Here is a 21,206-nt window from a genome sequence, read left to right as displayed (position 1 = left end):
TACCTAAAAGTCAATTTCACTATAGCCCTCACGTCTAAAGCTAAATTTTATTATACCTCTGTTCGTTACTCGTAGGTAGACCTGATCAAATATTAGGTTGAGTCAGAAAAAAAAATTAGGTTAAAATCTTTAGCTCAAGCTCAACCCTACACGTTTTAGTAGAGAGAAATATGGTTCAATTATCCAGAAAGTAACCGGGTAAAGTAGCACCCCTCATCGAGCAATGTATGAAAACCAAGAATTTGCGACAGAGCACAACCAAAATTCATTTGTTGGGGGTAGCCATTCAAAATTCGCATCTCTGGCTCTCTGCTCATCTCCACAGGTCCATAAGTTTTAGATGGACTTAAGTGATGCAAAGAAAATACATATATAAATGTTTGTGAGAAGGTAAGGATCGCATTCTGTCATTGGGGCAGCATGTAAGTATGCTTACTAGATGGTAAGTGTTTACATATGATGACTACAAAATCTGTAAGAATCAAAGCTCGCTATGTGGATCTTTAAAATCCAGAAAAGAATGAAGACACTGCAGTTCAGTAGTTCACGAACCCAATAAGCCCGAACAAGAGCCCTTGACATTTGACATCTCATCATGGTTGCCTTCAAGGTGAGGGCTTGTCATTTCGATGGCAGAATCCACGCTTGAATCTTGTGTAACCAGTCTCTGCTAAGATAGTACAACAGCCAGACGACACTAGAGTCTCCAGGTGGGAAGTTTATATTATATGTATAATCATGTGAAAAATGTGACAACATCTCTCGTATATCCCCTAACTATTAACATGCGTGGGACATTCTCTACAAGCAAATCCATGTACTCCATGTAGAAATATGCAGGATGATTTAGTGGTGGTGGTGGAAGGCTCACAAGAACTACAGCTGCCATTCTGGAGTACCTGAGTATCGTGGAGTTCAATTTCAACATTGTGTAAAGGAATTTATCAACCTTCTGTTCATTCACAACAACTTGCCTCCCATTCTCCTTTAGTGGCTGCCTTTCTCTTTGAGCAGTTTCCTTCATCTCGTCAAGGTATGTTTCGATCCTTTGCTGTGCACTTGTGTAAGCCTCATGGGAGTTATCCTGCTGAACACCGCTACTGCTGCTCTCCATGTGTGACTCCCATGATTTCATAGTGACAACAATGACCTCAGCTTGCATCCTAAGATCATACAAGAACTTTTTGACATCAGCTTTCAGCTCCTCTGCGTCGGTATCCTCTTCAGATATGCAGAAGACTTGGATCTTACAGCTCTCAAAGCTCTCCTTTGTCAGCAGGAGTTGGGACAGAAGAAGCATCAATCCTCCATCCCTTACAATCCAGTAGAGGTCAATAGTCCCATACTGACGCTGGTACTCATTAGGCCACTCATCGAGTCCCTTCACAATGACTACTGCCTTGTTAGCAATAATGCAATCATTTATTATGCTGACAAATGTTGACGGTATCTGTGTCAAATTCTCACGCCTCCAGATCTCAGGGTACCGCATCACAACAATGTTTGGCTTCAAGTTTCCTAGGCCCATTGTCTGCACGATGCTGCGGAAGCCGTCAGACATAGTAGGAGCTACAATGATCTCCGCAACACCCTCACAGCGCTTGTAGTCAATGTAAGCATCCAATTGGCGGCAGGCAGTCTTTGCATCCTCAGCTAGTTCATGATAATCACCATCAATTATAGAGACAAAAATGGACATACCACGGCCTTTCTTCTTCATACAATTAGCAAAGTCTGCAAGTTTTGGATGACAAGGAACATTTTCCGGCAGTTTGCCCCATGGACGGCAGAATATCAGAGGAATGGGGTACCAATTCTTAGGATGGACTTGGTTTGCTGCAGAAAGGACCAAAGTTACAAAATTGTTAAGTATGATTAAGTAATTGCAAAGCAGATAGTCAGCCGCACCTCCGAGTGATCTGAGACTTCGGAGTGCCAATTGAAAGTATGCACTTTTGAACCCATCTCCCCAGTCTCCAGCCTTCCCTTTTATGCTCACATAGTAATAGATGAGGCTTGCAAGGGCAAGGGAGACAACAGTGAAAGACCAGGAGATCAGAAACATAATCACTGAAATTGATACAAAGATTCATGTCAACACTTATAATTATAAATGCTTTCATGGCTGTTTCAGTTAGATATTTGCTATTGTAAAACATGATAAATAATAATTGAGTATTGTAGGTGAAGAGAAGGTGGTTAGATTAAAAATAATAGAAGTGGACAAAGTCTCAAACCAAGGACCTAACTCAAGTATCAACTGTTCATGCTGAAGATTGTGATAAAACAAAATAAAATGGTAAAAGTATTAAGAACCATACCAACACAGAACAATGCCCCAACAAGTGAAAGGCTCCAATGGTGAAATTTCCATCTGGGGCGCCAACTAGGAGCATCAAGGAGATCAAGCAGAAAGCATGACAGGTTCACGCCAGCATAGCACAGAAGGAAAAACATTGTGATCGTGGGTGTAATCAAATCCAAGTTTCCAATAACAACACAGCAAATACAGATGAAGGCCGTGAATAAAGTGGCCGCATGCGGCTCAGATCCCTCAGAAACTTTGAAGTAATTAAGAACAGGAAGAATGTCATCATTAGCAATTGCTGCAAGCAACCTTGGAGCCCCAGTCAAACTCTGCAGTGCTGCACCTAAGGTGGACAGAATAATACCAATGTAAATCACTGCAGGAGCAGGCCAAGCCACCGTAGCAGTAAGGAGCCTGCAAGTGGTTAAGGATATTTATGAGATAACCCCCCAAGCAGGAAGACAGCCTTTTGGGACTACATAAAAAATAAGCAACTAGAGACTACAGTAGTGCTGTTACTCCTGTTAGAATGTTGTGCTAAGACAATAACCGATAAGGTAAGAATAAATCAAAGACTTAGTTAAGGTTATACGAAACAACACAGAGTATTGTTCTTCTTTCTTTGGTAGCTCTTTTTTAGTTTGTTGTTTCTCTACCTGTACAGACCCCTCTTGGCTGTTGACCCCTTTTTTGCTTCCTTTTTTATATATATAAATAAATATATACCACTGTAGGGGCCTCCCCCACAGTTTACAGGTCAAAAAACACACTATTGTTAGCCATTAAGACTACTACTACCACAATAATATGAACATCGATCTTTTAAAGTAGATTAGCAACAGACCATCTGCTGACATTTATTTACAGTAGCTCCAGATGCACAATGGTAATCATAGAGCATTCTGATTGTAAATGTATGGAACACAGTGATTTCAAGTCGTCCGACTAATCGCGACGGGCTGGTCGCCTGTTTGGGTTCGATTAGGCAAACGACTCGACTAGTGGGCTGGTCGTCCTAGTCGTCCGACTAATCGCCGATTAGGGCGACTAATCGTCCGCTTAGTGTTTTCCTGGTCGCCTAGCTAGGGTGTTGGTATTGGGCCATTTTCAGGCCATTTACAGTATCATCTAGTCTGGCCTCTCCTCTCCTCTTCCAAAACCCAGCCGCCAAAACCAGCGTACACCTCCTCTCTTGCCCAACCTCCAGCCTTCAGACCTGGTCGCCGGCGGCTGCTCACCTTCGCCCCCTGCTGGCCTGCTCCACCGGCGCCTCTGCCTTCTCGGCTACTGTCCAGCTGCAGTCCAGAAGACCAGCACTGGCGGCGGCTGTGACCTGTGACAGAGCACCGGCGACGACTGTGACAGACTACAGGCGTGTCACTCTCTAGCAGACCAACACCATTGACGAGATGAGCTCGTCATCTCAAGGTTCCTCCTGCACCCCCCTTATCCCCTTCTCTGTATTTCTGCTAGTGCCTAGTGCCGAACTAGTGGATGGTGGAGAGATGAAGAATTGGAGATTATGCCTTTATGGGATGTCAGGTTCAGGTAAGTCACAAATCACAATAAAGCAATATATGTTATTTTGTTTATCCTAGTTGTTTGTTCTAATTTATATAATGTATATAGGTATATTTATATATATACATCCTATATAAGTATAACTACTAATCTAAAAGGTCTAGGACGACCAGGGACCGACTAGGACCAACTCGACCAGGCGATTTGAAATCATTGATGGTGCATATATCCTAACAAGAATCTATATAACAGTAACCAACAATTCGCTAACAAAAAAATGTTGGTGTCCACTTCATAAATAGCCAGAAGCATGCGATGGATGCAAGTAAGAGCATCAATCATTTCATCTACTATTAGGAAGCTTAAAAACAACGTGACAATAATTATGCCTATGGCCATGAAATCATGTTGGCCTTTAGCCATAAAATCATGTTATCTTGAACTTGATGAAAGAACTAGCACATATGCTCTAATGGTGTCATGAACTATGGGACTGTTTGGATCCATGGTACTAAAGTTTAGCACTACACTTTTAGTTAAAATTTAGCACGTGTAGATCCAAACAGGAGCGCTAAAAGTGAAGTGCTAAACTTTAGCACTCATTGGCAGTTTAGCTTTTCCATTCCATGTGTGCTAAAATGAGCTAAAAGTGGTACAGGGTGAGGAAAAGACATCTTCTAATCTCCTCAGCCCACTCTCTCCCTACACTGCATTAATTAGAAGTACGAATGTCTTTCTATATAATTTAGCACTTGCTTCCAAACACTACCCATGTGCTAAACTTTAGCTCTCCATTTGAAAGGGCAGCCCTATAAAGCCAGATTTATTGTGCCATTAAAAAAATTATCAGCAATTGACACAAGAACGTGTATGCAGTACTAAAAAGCAGATACCTATCAGTTAGAAGCTCCTCCCGTGTAGCCAAGGCTCCAAATAGAAGCACAGAGAATAGATACATGGCAGTTGTTGTAAGAGTTGCATATAATGTGCCGATTGGTATTGAACGCTGTGTATCTTTCAGTGAGGCAGATCGGTTTGAGCCAGCCATAATTCCAGTGACCGCTGGGAAAAAGAGACCTACCAGAGCACTGAAAGATTGATACAAAAAAAATGTTAGCACAATAAAGTTTCACATACATAAGGCAATGTGCAAACTGCCGTGCATTTAAAAATGCAGCAAAAAGGTAATGCCCCTAATAGCTTGGAAATCTCTAAACCTTGTCGCAGTTAATCATCTAGTTCCAACAGGCTTTGAATATAGGGCTGATGGAATTCACTAAACAAGTGGACATGAACAGGGTGAGCTTTTTTCTGGTAATAAACCATCCTGCCATTCTGTTTAACATATTAATTTTTGTAATTCTGACAATAAGTGCCAGGCCCTGTGGTTACCAGGAACAGGACAAACCAGATCAGCATGTATTTACCATGTGATAAATCATAAAGATTTTGGCGATCTCAAATGATTGCATCAATTACAGAGATAATTCAGAACTTCATGAACTTGTTGGAGTCTAACAAGTTTGCATACCCACATTGCAACAGATGTTTCTAAAGGAAATAAAAAAGTTTTGTGAGAAAAACACATGTCCTAGCCATTTATACACCTAAAAAAACTCGGCCGGGGAGGGAATGACCGCCATATCCTGGTATTATGCTAAGAAGAGACCAAAACAATGGTCCCGGCCGAGAAAATCCCCGAACCCTGACCATTATCACTAACAGGCCGACGTAACCGTCCACTCTGCAACGACCCAACCAAAGGGTGACACACAGGACATCGTAACCCGAGAGCAGATGGGGCATAGCAAGGGGATTTTTTTTAACCAACCCCGAAAATCCACCCCCGAGGGGAATCAAACCCGGGACTTGGAGGTGCTATTCGTAAACCTTTAACCAATAGGCTAGAGGCTCTTTCGCGCCATTTGTACACCATTGCAGGGAATCACCTGATATGGGATATTTTCTGCACTCAAGATGGCTATTTTCTTCATTACAAACAAAACATTGTTCCAACCCAACCACATTCACATTTGGCACCATGATGGCACAGTACTGTATCCACAGTGACAGTGCATCCAAAACCAGGCTATGCGACAGGACAATGGCACAAAGGCACAGAGGTGTGCATAAGATGATTGAATAACAAAGGAATCACTCTGCATAGGCAGTAAACCAGGGGTGGGTGACATATTTGGTCCAGCTTATTAGAAAGAAATAGTTTCAATACTCTATTGACTGAAGATAGGGGAACATATATATAGGCTACGATAGGCAGTGGGGTCACTGACTAGAGCACCATCGCTTGAGGACACCTTCGCCTGAGTGTCCATTGGAGTAGCACACGGCTTAAGAAGTCCACCATACCAGCATACTCAAGTATGTCCAGAGTATACTGTCGAGAACAAAACATGGGGGCGGTGCGCAACTGTAATGCCACCCCAGAAAAGGTGAAGTTGGCCCAGATCCTTCATAACAAACTATTGATGCAATGTTGAAATAGTGTGCCACAAGAGGGACAACTAGAGGCTATGAGAACGATGTCGTCAACATACAGGAGGAGATACGCAGTGTCATTGCCGCTCCGATAAATAAACAGCGAGGTGTTCGACTTAGCCTTGGCAAAACTCAACGATGTCAAGAAGGAAGCAAACTGACTATACCAAAAACAGGGTGCCTGCTTCAAATCATACAACGACTTGTTCCATTATCATACCATGTTCGGATCAGCTAAGTCCACGAACTCGGCCGACTAGCTGCAATACAGTCTCAATCAAGGTGCCATGGAGAAATGCATTATTGGCGTCCAACTGATGGATTGGCCAAGATGGTGAGAGGGCCACTGAAAGAACTGTGTGGATAGTAGCTAACTTCACTACAGGACTGAAAGTCTCGTCATAGTCGACATTGGGACGCTGAGTGAAACCCGGAAGAATCCACCAAGCCTTGTACCTATCCAAAGAGCCATCAGACATCCTCTTATAAGTTCAGACCCACTTGGCAGTCACCCTCTTATAAGCAGAGCATCGTACTCTTCCTCTATAGCACGGTGTCAGTGATGATCGCGAGGGCACGATGGATAGAAGATGCTATAGGGGAGACTGGCGGTGAGGAGGTTGAGGAAAGCACGAGGCAGTCAATAGGTCGAAGAACCTTAGCAACCTGTTGAATCACCCTTAGGTAGACGTGGCAGGGATCGCGATGAGGAAGAGGGTGGTACACCGAAAGCTCAACCTGAGAGCGGGTCGGTGCACCCTCCCATGCACGATGTTAGTAAACATGCATAGGTCAGCGAAGCAAGTCAAGGTAGGTTTTGGCACATGTGGCTCAGCCTGAGACGGTGAGCACACATGGGGGGAAGCTAGGGACGCCAGGGCCGCACATGGCGCGGTAGAGGATGTCGGGCCGCACATGACACAACCGAGGACTTCGAGGTCATAGGGAAGTTAGGCTCATCAAAGACGACGTGTCAAAAGATCAACAAACGGTGGATGGAAAGATCAAGACACCAATAACCCTTGTGATCAGGAGAGTAGCCAAGAAAGAGATAGCAGGTTGAGCAAGGCGCAAGCTTAAGAGTTGTGGAGGAAAGGTTAGGATAGCAGACACATCCAAAGACACAAAAGTGTTCGTAGGTAGAAATGGTGCCAAACAAGGCGAAGTGGGGGTGGGAGCACTGATCGCGTTGGTGGGAAGGCGATTAAGTAGGTGGCGCTGTGAAGACTCTCAACCCAATAGCGAGCAGGGATGGAGGTTTGAAAGAGCAAGGAGCACATAATGTTGTTAGTGGTGCGAATCATACACTCAACCTTGTCATTCTGGGGAGAGGTGTACGAACAAAACAACTCTAGCTGAACACTATGGGAAATGAAGAAGGCACAGGAAGAGTTATCAAACTCTCTCATTGTCACATTGAACGGCCTTAATAGTGTGACCAAACTTAGTGGAAACCAAGCAAATAAGTGAGAGAGTGGTAAGTGTATCAGACTTCAAGCCCAAAGGAAAAGTCTACGAGTAATGAGAGCAATCATCAAGAACCACCAAGTAATACTTATATCCTAGAACACTAACAAAAGGAGAGGTCCACAAATCACATTAAATGAGATCAAAAAACATGCATAGCCTGAGAGGAGCTAGGGAAGGGTAGTCTAACATGACGACCTAGCTGACAGGCATGGCATAGATGCACATGAGTGCCCCTAGTACAATAGATGATTGAACTACTAGACAACTTGGCCAACACGTCAGGACTAGGATGACTGAGTCGACGATACCAAGTGTTGGAGGGAGCTTAGTAGACAGTGCATGTGTGGACCAAGATGATGAAGTAACAGAAGCAATGGAAGAAGGAAGTCGCGGAGTGTACAGGACCCGAAGCTATCACATTGAGCGAGTAGACTCCATGTGAAAAGATCCTTCATGGACAAGCGAAAATGGTCAGACTCCATAGAACAAGAATTGTCAGTAGTAAACTGACGATAAAAGATTCTAGATGATGTTGGGGACAACAAAAATGTTCTTAAGGCGGATGGAACCAAGAAAGACCGAATAGCCTACTGAGGTGTCTGGAAGAAAGTTACCATTGCCAACAATGATAGAAGGGTGGGACGGGTGGGAGGATGGAATGAGGAGAGTATACCAGCGGTTGGAATGGTGTGGTAGAAGGCACGAGCGAAAGGACCTCTAGCTGAGTTGGTTAGGTGGTCTGATTAGCACTCAGGTCCTGAGTTCGACTCCCCGTGGGAGCGAATTTCAAGCTGGGGTTAAAAAAATCCTCTCGTCTGTCCCACACCAAAGCACAAGCCTAAGGCCTAGCCCCGGTCGTGATCATTCTCACATGGGCTACGGTGCCACTATATATGGGTGGGACATGGATTCGAGGGTTTTCTCAACCTGTGAGAAGGTCTTCTTCATACAATGCCCAAAGGTTGTCTTACCCTGCAGACCGAGTTTTTTTGGTAGGAGACAGGGAGTCAACTACCCAATCAGTGACTGTAGGAGGAGTCAGCCTCATCGTGCTAAACGAGTTTGCAAGCGACTGTTGATCCCACCCACCAATCCACGACTGAACCAGGTGAGGCGGTAGAGGAAGTAGTGGAGACTGGTGTGGTGCCGAAGAAGTCGTGCAAATGATCCAAGGGGACACTCAAAGCTGTTGAAGTCGGATATAGCGAGGAGTGTCGGCGGATGTGTCGATGAACCACCCGTGGGTGGGCCAAGCCACATGGAGATGCAGCTAGTCCACGGGTTGTAGAGTGACAGCCACGAAGCGTCACCCTTACTGCTACCACCACCTCGAGTCGCCGGCCATCCTACAGTCGGTGGTGGCTACCACCACCAAAGCTAGTACGAGGACTAGGGACTCTCGACACCAATGGTGCAGGCAAGCGTGGGGCGGACCCCCGAGTACTGTAGTGGAAGTAGCAGTGCGTTGGGGCTGGCTACCAGAGTTGAAGCTAAGTGTACCTAGACCCCCTTGGTGACCTTCTCAAGGATGAGGTCATTGCAGACCGTGTGGAAGGAGGGAAATGGCACGGACCACGTGATCCAAGTCCATAGGTGAACGTAACACTTGTTGAGGCCTCGAAGAAGGACAAGGATACAATCCAAAGGGGGTTGTCACATGGGGTGTCTGCCATGGCCTTCATCTGGCGGCAGTACTCATTGATGGAGAGTTCCCTTGGACGAAATTATGGGGGGCGATGTCAAGGCGGAGGGCATGGGCCTCACAGTTGCCAAGGAACTGGTCCTCAATGACAACCTAGGCCTAGCGAGCAATGTCGTCAAGCTAGCGAACGATCTCCAACAGCTCGACGGTGACAGTGCCAAGGATCCAAGAGAGGGCGACTTTGTCCATTTAGTGCCAAGACGGGACCGTCAAGCATACAATGTCAGTGATGACATGATCATCGAGGGGCGTAGCGCTACAGAGTGAGGACCAGGTCATGCCAACGAGCATAGGCAAAGGAGGTCAGGTCAATGACGGGAACCAAAACTGAATGATTTTGACACACCAGTCGCCTGAGCATGGAGGTTAGCGATGATATCATGCCTAGGGGACACCAACATCATCGTACTCGAGGACGGGGTCAACGATCGCAGCACCCCCGAGCTGTTGCTCGGCCTCCGCAAGCTGGCAAGCAAGAGCATTAACAACGACACATTCTTGCTCCCAAGCTAGAGCAATAGGCCGCTTCCTCTCTCGAGCAAAGGCACATTCTTGCTCCCAAGCTAGACATGATTACGAAGTCTAAGAGTCTAACACAACTCAGGAATTCAATCATGTTGGTTCCAAATGTTCGCCTCTGTCTTAAAACAACATTGAAGAGAATGATATCAAACTCTAGGAGAGCATGTTGAAGTTACTTGCATATATTTTTATGGATGTAGAGGATTCTTCAATTTTGACATAGGAAAAACTTACTTGAAATCCCAATATATTGATCCACTTGGATCAGGAACGCCAGCATTGTTTGTACGTTGATAGTCTTCACCCCAATTGTCTTTCAATGTGGTTATACTCAACCCAGTGATCCCCCCTACATTCAACAGTAAAATTCAGCACATGGAGATGAAAACATAATCAAAAAGTAAAAAAAATGAGGGTACCTACTTGGAGCATTATGCCTTGGTGCAATGAAGACACCAAGATAAATGCACAGCAAAGAGAACAGGACTGGTATTAAGAAAGCAGGTGCAACCTTGTTGATGATTTTGACACCACCAAACACAATAAAACACAGCAGTATAGTCACAATAACACCATACACTTGAAGATCATGCAAGCTGGGTGTAGATATAGTTGACGTGCCAGTAGTTTCTGTACCATTCACTAATGTATTGTTGACAACTGTTACACTCTCTGCGTTTCGAAACAGGTATAAGATTAGTCCACACAAAAATCAGAAACAGGTACAAGCTAGTCCTAACAAAAATCAGAATTAGAAGTTATGTAAAGCAATTAATATAGCTTTCGTCACTTCTTTTATTTAGTTCCATCAAACAAACTAGCTAACTTTTCACACTGTTGCATGACATCAGGAAATGAACATTACGTCCGTGAGCTAATGTCTTAAAAGAACTACACCTTTGTTGCCTCACCATAGCAGATCTCAAGCTTTGATAAAGGAGGGTTGTGATAGACTTGGCGAGCCAGCGTTAAACCTAGCCATTCTAAAAAATACTCTGCTGGGGAGGGAAAGACCGGCCTCCCGGTATTATATTAAGAAGAGACCGAAACATGGTCCCGGCCGAGAAAACCCCCGAACCCTGGCCCACCATCACTAACGGGCCGATCAACTACCCACTCTGCAACAGCCCAGCCGGAGGGTGGCGCGCAGGATATCGATCCCAAAGAGCGGACGAGGCACAGCGAGGGGATTTTTTTAACCAAGCCTGGAATTCGCCCTCAAGAGGGATCGAACCCAGGACCTGGAGGTGCTACTTGGAAGCCTTAACCATTACGCTAGAGGCCCTTTCGCTAAAAAACTAGCCATTTTAATGTAGATAAGACACCAAAAATCATTGGGGGTGTAACCCTCTTAACGACACGCCATATCAGAACCCGGGTATGGTGTTAAATGAGCAGGGGCTAGGTCAACGCCCCCTTGGTGACGTGTTGTGTCGCGATCTGAGCATGGTGTCAAATAAGCAAGGATAGGGTCGCTACTTCCCTAGTGGCTTATTAGCGTGCTACATCGGTGTTTGGGTGTAGTGAAAAATGTAAGGGTCTTCACATCACCGATGGGTGCGAAGGGTAAGAAAGCTAGTCGAACCAACTAGGATTTGTTTAGATAGTTGAGATGTAGGGTCGCTTACACATAAGTTAAGAAAATTAGTTGAGACAACGACTAGGAGGCATATAAATATGTTGTGTCTAAGAGACTAAATGGAAGAGTCAGATAACGAAGGAGATGAACAATACCGGCTTCAAACTTTGGTACACAGGGACAACTGCAAATAGAAATAGAGTAGGAGTTTTTATTTATAAGTCTCAAGAACGTTGTGGTGGATGTGAAAAGGCGAGATGATTATCTTAGTCAAGGTTGTCGTGGGTTTTACTTTGGTCTTGAATGTAATTAGGTGTATGCCCCTAAGTAGGCTACAATGAGGGTGCTAAGATACTTTTCTAGAAAGACTTAGATGGCATAGTTAAAGTTATACCTATTAGTGAGAAGTTTTTCATAAGAGGAAACCTCGGTATCTTACGTAGTACAACAAGTGCAGGTTTCGAGACGGTTCATGGAGGTTTTGGGTATGGGAGTTTTTATTTATAAGTCTCAAGAACGTTGTGGTGGATGTGAAAAGGCGAGATGATTATCTTAGTCAAGGTTGTCGTGGGTTTTACTTTGGTCTTGAATGTAATTAGGTGTATGCCCCTAAGTAGGCTACGATGACAGTGCTAAGATACTTTTCTGGAAAGACTTAGATGGCATGGTTAGAGCTATACCTATTAGTGAGAAGTTTTTCGTAAGAGGAAACCTTAGTATCTTACGTAGTACAACAAGTGCATGTTTTGAGACGGTTCATGGCGGTTTTGGGTATGGTAGTAGGAATCAGGAGGGAGAGGAAGTCTTAGACTTTGCGGTAGCTTTTGACCTATTTTTTTCTTGATAGCCAGCGCTTTCTTTAGGAGAGACTCCCATTTAGTGACCTATAGTAGTAGCAAGCACTTTAGTCATATTGACTTTGCCCTGACAAGAAGAGAGGATAATCGAGCATGCTTGGATTGTAAGGTGGTACCTAGAGAGTGTGTTGTCTCTCAACATAAGCTTGTGATGACGGTCTTTCGTTTTCAGGTGTGTGCCCGTGGGAATAAACAAGCCAAGGTTGCGAGAACAAAGTGGTAAAAACTAAAATGGGAGAAGACAGAAGTCTTCAAGGAAAGGACTATCTGTTGGGACCCGCTGACATGTGGACAGGTGGCCTGAACACTCGAGAATAGGAGAGCTCAGGTGCACAACAAAACAGTAGGTAAGAAAATGTAGTGTCTTGTTATGTGTGTCCCATCCGTGTATAGTGCGGGGCTATTTATAGGTAGCCGGACGGGTAGGTGGGCCCCAAGTACCGTTATACCCCCGGTTACCTGCTACATTCCCAGAATATTCCCCTCAACGAGGTCATTATACTATTAAATCTACCCCGTGAAGGGGCTTACAGATGGGCACGGATGATGACGAGGCGAAGCCTGGGCCCCACTGAGAACAGGCACGACCTTCGCTTTGCAAGTTGCGCCCTTGAGCCTGCAAAGTCATGCCCCTCTGCCTTCATGGAGACTTGGACTTCGCTATCCTAGAAGGGGTTCGAGCCTTCGGGACATGTACATGGGGCTGTCGCAATCCCCCCTTGGCTACCGTGGCCTTCTGAAGTATGGTATGCCTCTGAAGGCCGCGGTCGAAGACCTCGAGGTGGGTGCGAGTTGAAGTACCCTTTGTAGCTTGTACTTGCACCAAAACTTGTTCAATCGTAGCTAGATCAAGCTGATCGAGGGGACACTCGGCCTTCGCTCCAACACTAGCCCCCCGAGGACCAGTTCAACTTGGTGAGTTGGTTCCGAAGTCTTTTTCGAGAGATGGTCGAACGTTGCCCTCGATCACAGCTTGAAGTGGTCCCTCCCGAGGGGGGTTCATAATGTGACTATTGGGATGTGTGATGTTTTACTATGCAACTTTTGGTTTCTCGAGACACTTTCGCGGGCTATAAAAATCGACGCCGCCTGTGGTGAGGGGTTTCTCGCGTCTGCTGGGCTATTTTCACACACCACTGCCGGCGCCGCCACACATTCTCCAGCGTCGACTGTATCGCGAAATCGCTCGCCGCCGGTGATCTGGCTCGGGTGAAGCAAACTGCTCGCCGTCGTAGATGGTATGTTATGCCGTCTTCTTCTTTGTCATCGTCCGTCGCGACCGCTCATCGAGCGCGCTGTCATCGGAGAAGACGGTTAGCGATCCGGCATCGATCGCGGAGTTGCTGTCGGAACATACGGTGGAGTTCGGGATGTCGCAGATCTCCTCAGGGCGTGTGCATGAGATGCAACGTTTGGGTTGTTTTGGAGGCGGCGTGGGTCGTGCTCCGGGGGCCGAAGAGGTCCCTGAACCGGAGGGAGAGCTGGTGGTCATCGAGGCATTTTTTCACAGCCGGTCTTTGACTACTTGTGCACCACTTTGTGACTGAAGTCTTGGCTCACGCCAGCTCACGACGAATGACATGGTGGCGTTGTCGAAGTTTATTTGGGTGGAGGCTACGTATAGGGGTGAGTCGTTGGTGGATGTCTTCGCGAAGAATTATTGCCTTCATTGGCAGAAGAAAATCATCGGTTGCAAGATTGCACAATTTGGCACGTGCGCGTTTACTCCGAGGACAGGGAAGACTTCGGATGAGGTTGTGGAACTTGTGTTGTGCGCGAAGAACAAATGGGGGAATTGGTGGGATTCTTCGTTTTATGTAGAGATGAAGGACGCCGAGGGGATTCACGGGCTGCCTCCGATCATCTTGTGCTCGCATTGCTATGTCGCCTTTCCGCAATTTAAGGTAAGGAGGGGGATGCGGACGAAGACACCCTACGTCGTGCATCGAAGACTAGCAGCGGTCGTGACTTGGTGGAAGAGTTCATTGCTTGCAGAGTGTGGCCACTGGCGCACGGTTGGGGGTGGGCGAGGTGAAACTGCGTCTGATGCCATTTTTTAAGGATCGGATGGTGTTGAGTCCAGCCTTCGACATGTCCAACACAGACCTCTAGAGGCATCAACACATAGTGGGATCCTAATGTGCGATAGCAATGGAAAGAGAGGAAGAGAAAGACTGAAGTTGACATAGGAAAAAGGCAATAAAAAGGAGACTTGAAAAGGTAAATTATACCCAAAGATTTAGCCTTGAATAGGAGTGCATGAAAAACAACTATCCATGTGCTTGAACCTTGACTGTGGGTTTTGTTTGGTTTTTAACTCTAACCTATCCGACTTGCTTGGGACTAAAAGTTGTTGTTGTTGTTGTTGTTGTTGTTCTAATGTCTTAAAAAGAAGAGAGAATAGCGTATGAATATCTAATACAGATGCTATGAGAGAATGTAAAAGACGCTAAACAAGAGAAAGGATCAATGAAATTGCATGCATGCTTTATATTTTTGCGATGAGGGAATACTAAATAACATATTACATGATTACCATCTCATATACTGCAATTAAGTGAATATATGTAAGTAGATGAAAATTTTATTCACAAACTAAACATATTGTTCCATATGTCCTAAGTACTTAAAGCACACGAACCACACTTGAAATACACATAAGTAGATGAAAATTCTATTCACAAACTAAACATACTGATTCAAACCATGTGTAACTTACTTTGGAACAGTCCAGCAGAAGGAACAGCGTCAAGAAAGGTTTCTACAGCCCCAAGCACATACCTGAAAATGGCCATATAAGTTTCTAATACGCAGATGAGTGACACTCCTGCATGACTGCACCCTACCAACAAGTAGCAAATTATTCAAAACCTGTAATATTTGAAGTTCCAGTGAGTGTAAACAAACATAATTCATGTACTCTTCGGTCATGGACACACTTTAAATGGCCCTGAGCTCAAGTAAGCAGGAGTGCAGGACCATGCTGATGCTCAGAGGTAATGCCACAAGCCCACAAGGGTAGGGATAGAAAAGGGATTGGGAGTTTGGGACTCTTGGTCTATTTCTTGCTTACAACCGAAACAGACACATTCCCCATCTAGATATAGATGAGATGACTTTACCTTTAAGAACCTATCTCTAAAATTAACGAAATACTCTTTCCATCCCAGAATATAGTTAAAACTAGTTTTGGCATTCATATAGGTGCTATAATAGTCTACTGTCAAAAATACTCCACCTATCTCCCACGCTCACAAAACTAATTTCGCAACATTCATTTAAAAAAAACTTTTATCACTGTCATGCATGTGTGGCATGCACATTTGCTTTTTTATTTAGCGACAAGCAAATTAAATTGGAAGGAACCACTGCCATGCATAGACGCTCGCAAACATGCAGCACACTTGTCCATGCAGTGGGACGGTTAATGAAGGGGAAAACAGACCTTTTAGGGCTGATTTGGTGACAAGGGGATCACGGGAGGATTGGAGGGGATTGAGGGGGAAATGAACTCCGTGATCCCTGGTCACCAAATCAGCCCTTATCGCTCTCCTTAATCTGTCTGAGAAAGTCTAAAACCAGCTATATTATGGGATGGAGGGCGTACATAACAGCTCAAACCAATCTAATCTAATCTCCAACCGAACTAACTCATTCTTGGCTTGGTGTTAACAGTATGTCAGTACCTAGTGCGAACAGTACACCAGCCTTAGGGGAGGTGGTTTGGCAAAGCTCTTTCTTATGGGCCATAATGGGCTGGATACGGCATCTTCTCATTGTTTCCTAATCATTTTTCCATCTAGAAACAATACTAGTTCAATCTCAGACTTGCGTGGATGTTTATAGAATACCCAACAGGTGGAGCTGTCCTGCATTCCAATTGTTGACTGGCCAAAGGTACAACAACAAGAATAAAGCCTCTTTAGTCCTAAACAGCTTGGGGTAGAATAGAGATGGGACCCCACAAAAGCCAAAAAGGAGGATAAAGAAAAGGTAAAAAGAGGTATTAAAGTAGCAGTAAAAATAGTACATGCGGATTAATAGACTTGGTCATGGTTTGGAGATGTGGGTCCTGATTTCCACATGCTCTTATCCAGAGATAATTCTTTGGGTGTATTCCAATTTTCAAGTATACTTACTGCTACTCCCATGTCAGGCTGGGTTTCATCTCCAAAAGATTGGCTGGCTTTTTTACGTTGGTTCACCAGCCTGTCATACCCCCCCCCCCCTCCCATCCCTCCCTCTATGTTGAAACAAAATGAGGCATAACAGTTTGCTACTTTATATTCTTTTACTCACTACATACTGATACATACTATTTATCGCATGCTGACTAGAAGAGTTCACAGTGATACCTACGCAGCAGGTGCAGAAAGGGTGCATTAACATCATAATAGCATTGTATCAGAAAATTGAAAAACAACCTCAAATAATGGCTGTAATGGTGTACACTTACATGGATCCAGCCACTGCATTCCCAAGGAAGAAGCATAATCCTATACTAACTCCAACTTCAGGACCAAGTGCACGGCCTATAAGATAATATGGCCCACCACCCTATAGGCATTCAGAATGCAAGTCAATTTGTCAGTGTTAGTTTGTTTTGGTTGAACACTAGAACAATGAGATCTCGAAGTACTTCGTCCCAGCATTGAATCAAGATTCAATTTATCCCCCAGAAAATTTTCTTTGTGTTCCACAAATGGTATGAAAAGCAAAGAAGACAATCAAAGGGGTGAACAAATCAGCCCTAAGAATTGTCAAATATTGTGCAACTGTTTAACATACCTTCATAGCTCCATTCGTTGCAATGGCACTTAATGATATTGAGGTTAAAAATGTGCATGCACCACAAAATGAAACTAACACAAGTGACTGCCATACACCTGCCATACCTACAATCCTACAGAAAGAAGAAGTGTTGGTCAAGTTTATCTAAGAAGTATTTGTTATTTTTTTATCGGCAATGTATGATGCATTGAAGAGAGACAAGCTGACAAGCATCACAGTGAAACACCACTTATACCTGATTTGAAAAAACAGGAGGATAAAAAAAGGAACTAATACTGTAATAAGTCAAATTCCATGTACTGATACCTATCTATAGTTTTACTTCAATATTCTTTTATTTGGTTCGAATATAACAGAAGGGCAGCAGCATCTGTATGGCCAGTGAAGCATTTTCAGAAAAATAACAAATAGAAACGATGTACTGAGATCATAACAAAAGTGTATGGAATACCTTACCAGGTAAAACGGATATAATAAATGATTCCCAAGATATTCTGCAAGCATGGAACAAAGACACCCATCATGGTGCCGAACTTAGGTCCACTTTGCTGTCCAAAAAATAAAGTAAACTCATCAATGATATAAGTATATCACTTCTACAATTTCATAAGTCAAAATGGAATAGAATCTTCTAGTCACTAAAACCAACAAGAATGAGTGAAGTTAAAACTTAACAACCACAGAAGATCAGACATGCATGAACCAAATGACATTCCAAACAAAACTAAAATGAGCAACCCAGCTATCTCTGATTAAGTGAATATTCACATGCAGAAAACAATGTAAGGGTATTGAAACGAGTCAACTTCTCATCCTAAACTTCACGAGAGACAGAAACATACACCGAACAAACTTTAAGATCGATATAGTCGCTAACTCTTAATTTTCATCTTTTTCTAAAAGGAGAGTGAGGAATCTTCAAACAGGTGTCAGAAAATGTTGAAATGGAAGAAAACCTTGGGCCGGCCAATGGTAATTGCAACATCCTCGCCATCCCTAGGACTTGAAGGGGCCTGAACCTGCTCTCCTGTCATGCTGCTCAGGTTCAATAAGATGATGATGTCATGAAGTCGAATCAACAGTTCAAACGATCTTCAGGGTGCATATGCTAAACACTGGTAAAACTCAGCTTCATGGTAAAAAAAAACATAAAGTTTTAGTCAAGTTAACAACAGTAAGAAAATAGAATGATTGACCCTACCTCTTAAGACCCAATATATTTACAAGAGAATCAAAACCAAAGAGTTCTAGCTTTGAATCCCCTTGAGATCCACTGGATGTAACATGATCATCAGGAGAACCTTCCCGCATACTTGGATCAATAGTTAGATTAGCATCAGGCTTCAGGTTCCTATATCAAACATAAAAGAGTGTGAGTCCATACTTCTAGCACCTCGGCAACCTGTTTTCTACTAAATTCTCTTGTACTTATGATTTTCAAAAGAAAAGGACAAAAAAAATAAGAAAAGGTAAAGATCATGTACAATGATAGCCATTTCTTCAAAGTTGTTCAAAGCAAAGAAGGTTAAGGGTATATGCCATGTGGCAAGCCATACCACGCACAAGAAGTAAAATCAATACATGGACAAAACCGTATTCCCTTTCAAGTATCACAAACTGGCATCAAACAGTCTAGCCACAAAAGTCAAATCTACATCAACAAGCCTATAGTTGCTTGACAATCTGTTTTCTACTGGTTTCAACAATGGTAGCATTGCAGCTGCAGGCGCTCCCATAAAACAGATGTGACAGACATGGTCTCACAGACTTGATCCCGATGCCCACAGATTTAAATAGGAAGAAGCAACCCAAGGCCCAAAATAGAAGTTTCAGTGTTTCCTAGCATCCAGGGAAGTCAACCTAAAATCTTAACTTCCGATACTTCCAATAGATTGAGTATGCTCAACAGTCCACAGCTACTCTCCAATTGCTCCCTTCAACAGCCCATGTGCAAAACAATGCAATTCCTAGACAATGCACACACTAATTTGCAGCAACTATACTAGTGATCCACGCAGCAGTAACCTCTGAATTCAGCACGTTTGCGATCTGCTAGCACGTGACATAACAAATTGCTCTCGAAACCTGCAAATGCGAATGAAGTACGCATCACCTTGGCGGCTGGGGAGTCACGACGGCATCGATGGTGGCAGACGAGGATCCCGGCTCCATGGAAGTCATCTGGATCACGGCACGGTCGCTCGACCCGACTGGCCGGTACCGCCGCCCATTGGGCGGCGCGGGCTCCGGCAGTGCGTCGTCGGCCTCCTCGATTCCACCGTTCTCCATCCCTCGGCGGACGCTGCCGAACACACCGAAAGTGATCCCAGTGAGATCCAGAGTTCAGAGGCATACACCGACACACGCCGCCTAATCCCGCACAGCCGGCGTCGGATCTAGATCCGCAGCGGCGTGTGCTAGCGGGAGGAGCAGCGCCGGCGTACGATGTGGCGGCGGGGAGAGATCTACGGATGCTCCGCTTACCTGGAGAGATGATGTGGGAAGCGATAGCGGTGTGTCTGTGGCGGAGGAGGGTGGGCTGGGTGGCAGAGGAGGAGACGCCGGCGACGGCGGTGGCGACGGCTGCGGAAGGTGGGCAACGGTCAGAGGGAGTAAAGGTTCAACTCGTTTTTTTTTTTACTTCTCTGTATTTTGCGCGCCAGTACCTTGCGAATGGGGAATTGATGGTTTTAGCTTGTTTGCTTTGCTTCCCCTCGAGGTTTGCATGTTTTGACCTTCTAGAAATACTAGTTTGATCTGTCAAACAAAATCACAGCATAATCACACCCAAAAACGTGATGGTGACCAACAGGATTTTTTTATTTATCGTGATTTAATTTAAAAATAAACTAGCCCACGATAAATATTCAAGAAGCAGATGTAGTGTTTGTTTTAGCTCTTATTATTATTATTATTATTATTATTATTATTATTATTATTATTATTATTATTATTATTATATTCAGATAAATGATGATACATCTAAATATGTATATATAACATATACATCAAGTATTGTATGAATCTATAAATTTACTAAAACGAATTTTAATTTGTGATGAGGGAAGTAACAGAGAGCATAACATCTACACCTAGAAAGGAAAAGCTTACCCTACATCAAATGCTTGTTGCTGCTACAAGGATTCGGACAAGAAGCGGCGACACGTCCTGGCCTTGGGCTCCGGACAAGAAGCAACGATGGGGCATGGCCCTGGCTGAGGGAGATTTTGGTGAACACCTCGTTCGTCTCTGTGTCACCATGTAGGCGAGCAGGAGGGGACGGCGGTGGCGCGGGGATAAAGAGGGTGGGGCGAGGCAGCGCTAGTGACGGCGGCATGTGGCGGGGGCGACACCAAGGGTGGTCGCACGGGGAGGAAGTGGCGGGGTGGGGTGAAGGCGCGGAGAGGATGACAATGGGGTGGCGGGCACGAGGACAATAATGGTGGATGGCAACATAGGGAGGAAGAAGACAGGATGGAGGGATGGCGCCAACGTCGGTTGCGCGGGGAGGAAGAGACCGAAGTGGGGCGGCCACACGGGGAGAAAGACGATGTGGGTGGTGGTGCATGGAAGACATGTGGGGACCTTGGCGCGCTTCAGGGGCTATGACGACGTGACATCGTCACCTGCTCCTAGACCCATCGTGGTGCAGGCGATGCCGCTACCACCCTTATCCTCCTCCCCCGTCGTCGAGCGCAGGTAGGGTTACACGAAAGGGATCGCTAAGGATGGCAGGTTGATTTTCTAAAAACAAAAGGGTCCGAACAAAAGTCACACAGGCTACACTTCCTCAAATAGCTAAAGTTACTTTTATGTTAAAGTTTCTTTTATATTGACCTTATTCCTTCCAGGTTCCCACATCTTGATTGTCACACAAAACCCAAGATGTTGTGGGGGCTACTGATGGCTATATGTCGGCATAAATCAACAGATAAAGGCTTGATGATAGAATCAAGCCAC

At 44.7% G+C, this 21,206-nt stretch overlaps 1 protein-coding gene across 3 annotated transcripts; it reads right to left on the bottom strand.

Moving 5' to 3' along the window:
- Positions 1 to 285: 285 nt before the first annotated feature.
- LOC103631489 (cation-chloride cotransporter 1) lies at positions 286 to 19,971 on the bottom strand. Of its 3 annotated transcripts, none has more exons than XM_020539526.3 (14): positions 19,731 to 19,960; positions 19,360 to 19,548; positions 18,448 to 18,597; positions 18,203 to 18,281; positions 17,703 to 17,794; positions 17,244 to 17,358; positions 16,912 to 17,012; positions 15,175 to 15,290; positions 10,443 to 10,691; positions 10,254 to 10,368; positions 4,723 to 4,917; positions 2,322 to 2,722; positions 1,909 to 2,070; positions 286 to 1,836 (listed from the first exon to the last, which is right to left on the bottom strand). In XM_020539526.3, the coding sequence occupies exons 2-14, from the start codon at positions 19,533 to 19,535 to the stop codon at positions 737 to 739; spliced, it is 3,051 nt and encodes a 1,016-aa protein (XP_020395115.1). In that variant the 5' UTR covers positions 19,536 to 19,548; positions 19,731 to 19,960; the 3' UTR covers positions 286 to 736. The 3 variants fall into 3 exon arrangements, 2 of the variants coding, with proteins under 2 accessions (XP_020395115.1, XP_020395116.1); XM_020539527.2 differs by having other exon boundaries at positions 301 to 1,836; positions 15,175 to 15,236; positions 19,731 to 19,971; XR_004850350.1 differs by having other exon boundaries at positions 352 to 1,836; positions 15,237 to 15,326; positions 19,731 to 19,954.
- Between the last annotated feature and the right edge of the window lie 1,235 nt (positions 19,972 to 21,206).

The sequence above is a fragment of the Zea mays genome, chromosome 6 (assembly GCF_902167145.1).
Source record: "Zea mays cultivar B73 chromosome 6, Zm-B73-REFERENCE-NAM-5.0, whole genome shotgun sequence".
NCBI lineage: Eukaryota > Viridiplantae > Streptophyta > Magnoliopsida > Poales > Poaceae > Zea > Zea mays.
The sequence above is the reverse complement of the archived record's forward strand: the minus strand, read 5'-3'. Positions and strand labels throughout refer to the sequence as shown.

Excerpts from the sequence above, each read along its gene's own strand:
- LOC103631489 (XM_020539526.3), bottom strand. The coding sequence starts at position 19,535 with ATGGAGAACGGTGGAATCGAGGAGGCCGACGACGCACTGCCGGAGCCC. Across the intron at positions 17,013-17,243 it reads CAACGAATGGAGCTATGAAG|GGTGGTGGGCCATATTATCT; the intron begins GTATGTTAAACA and ends GAATGCCTATAG. Across the intron at positions 4,918-10,253 it reads TCAATATATTGGGATTTCAA|TGCTCTGGTAGGTCTCTTTT; the intron begins GTAAGTTTTTCC and ends TCAATCTTTCAG.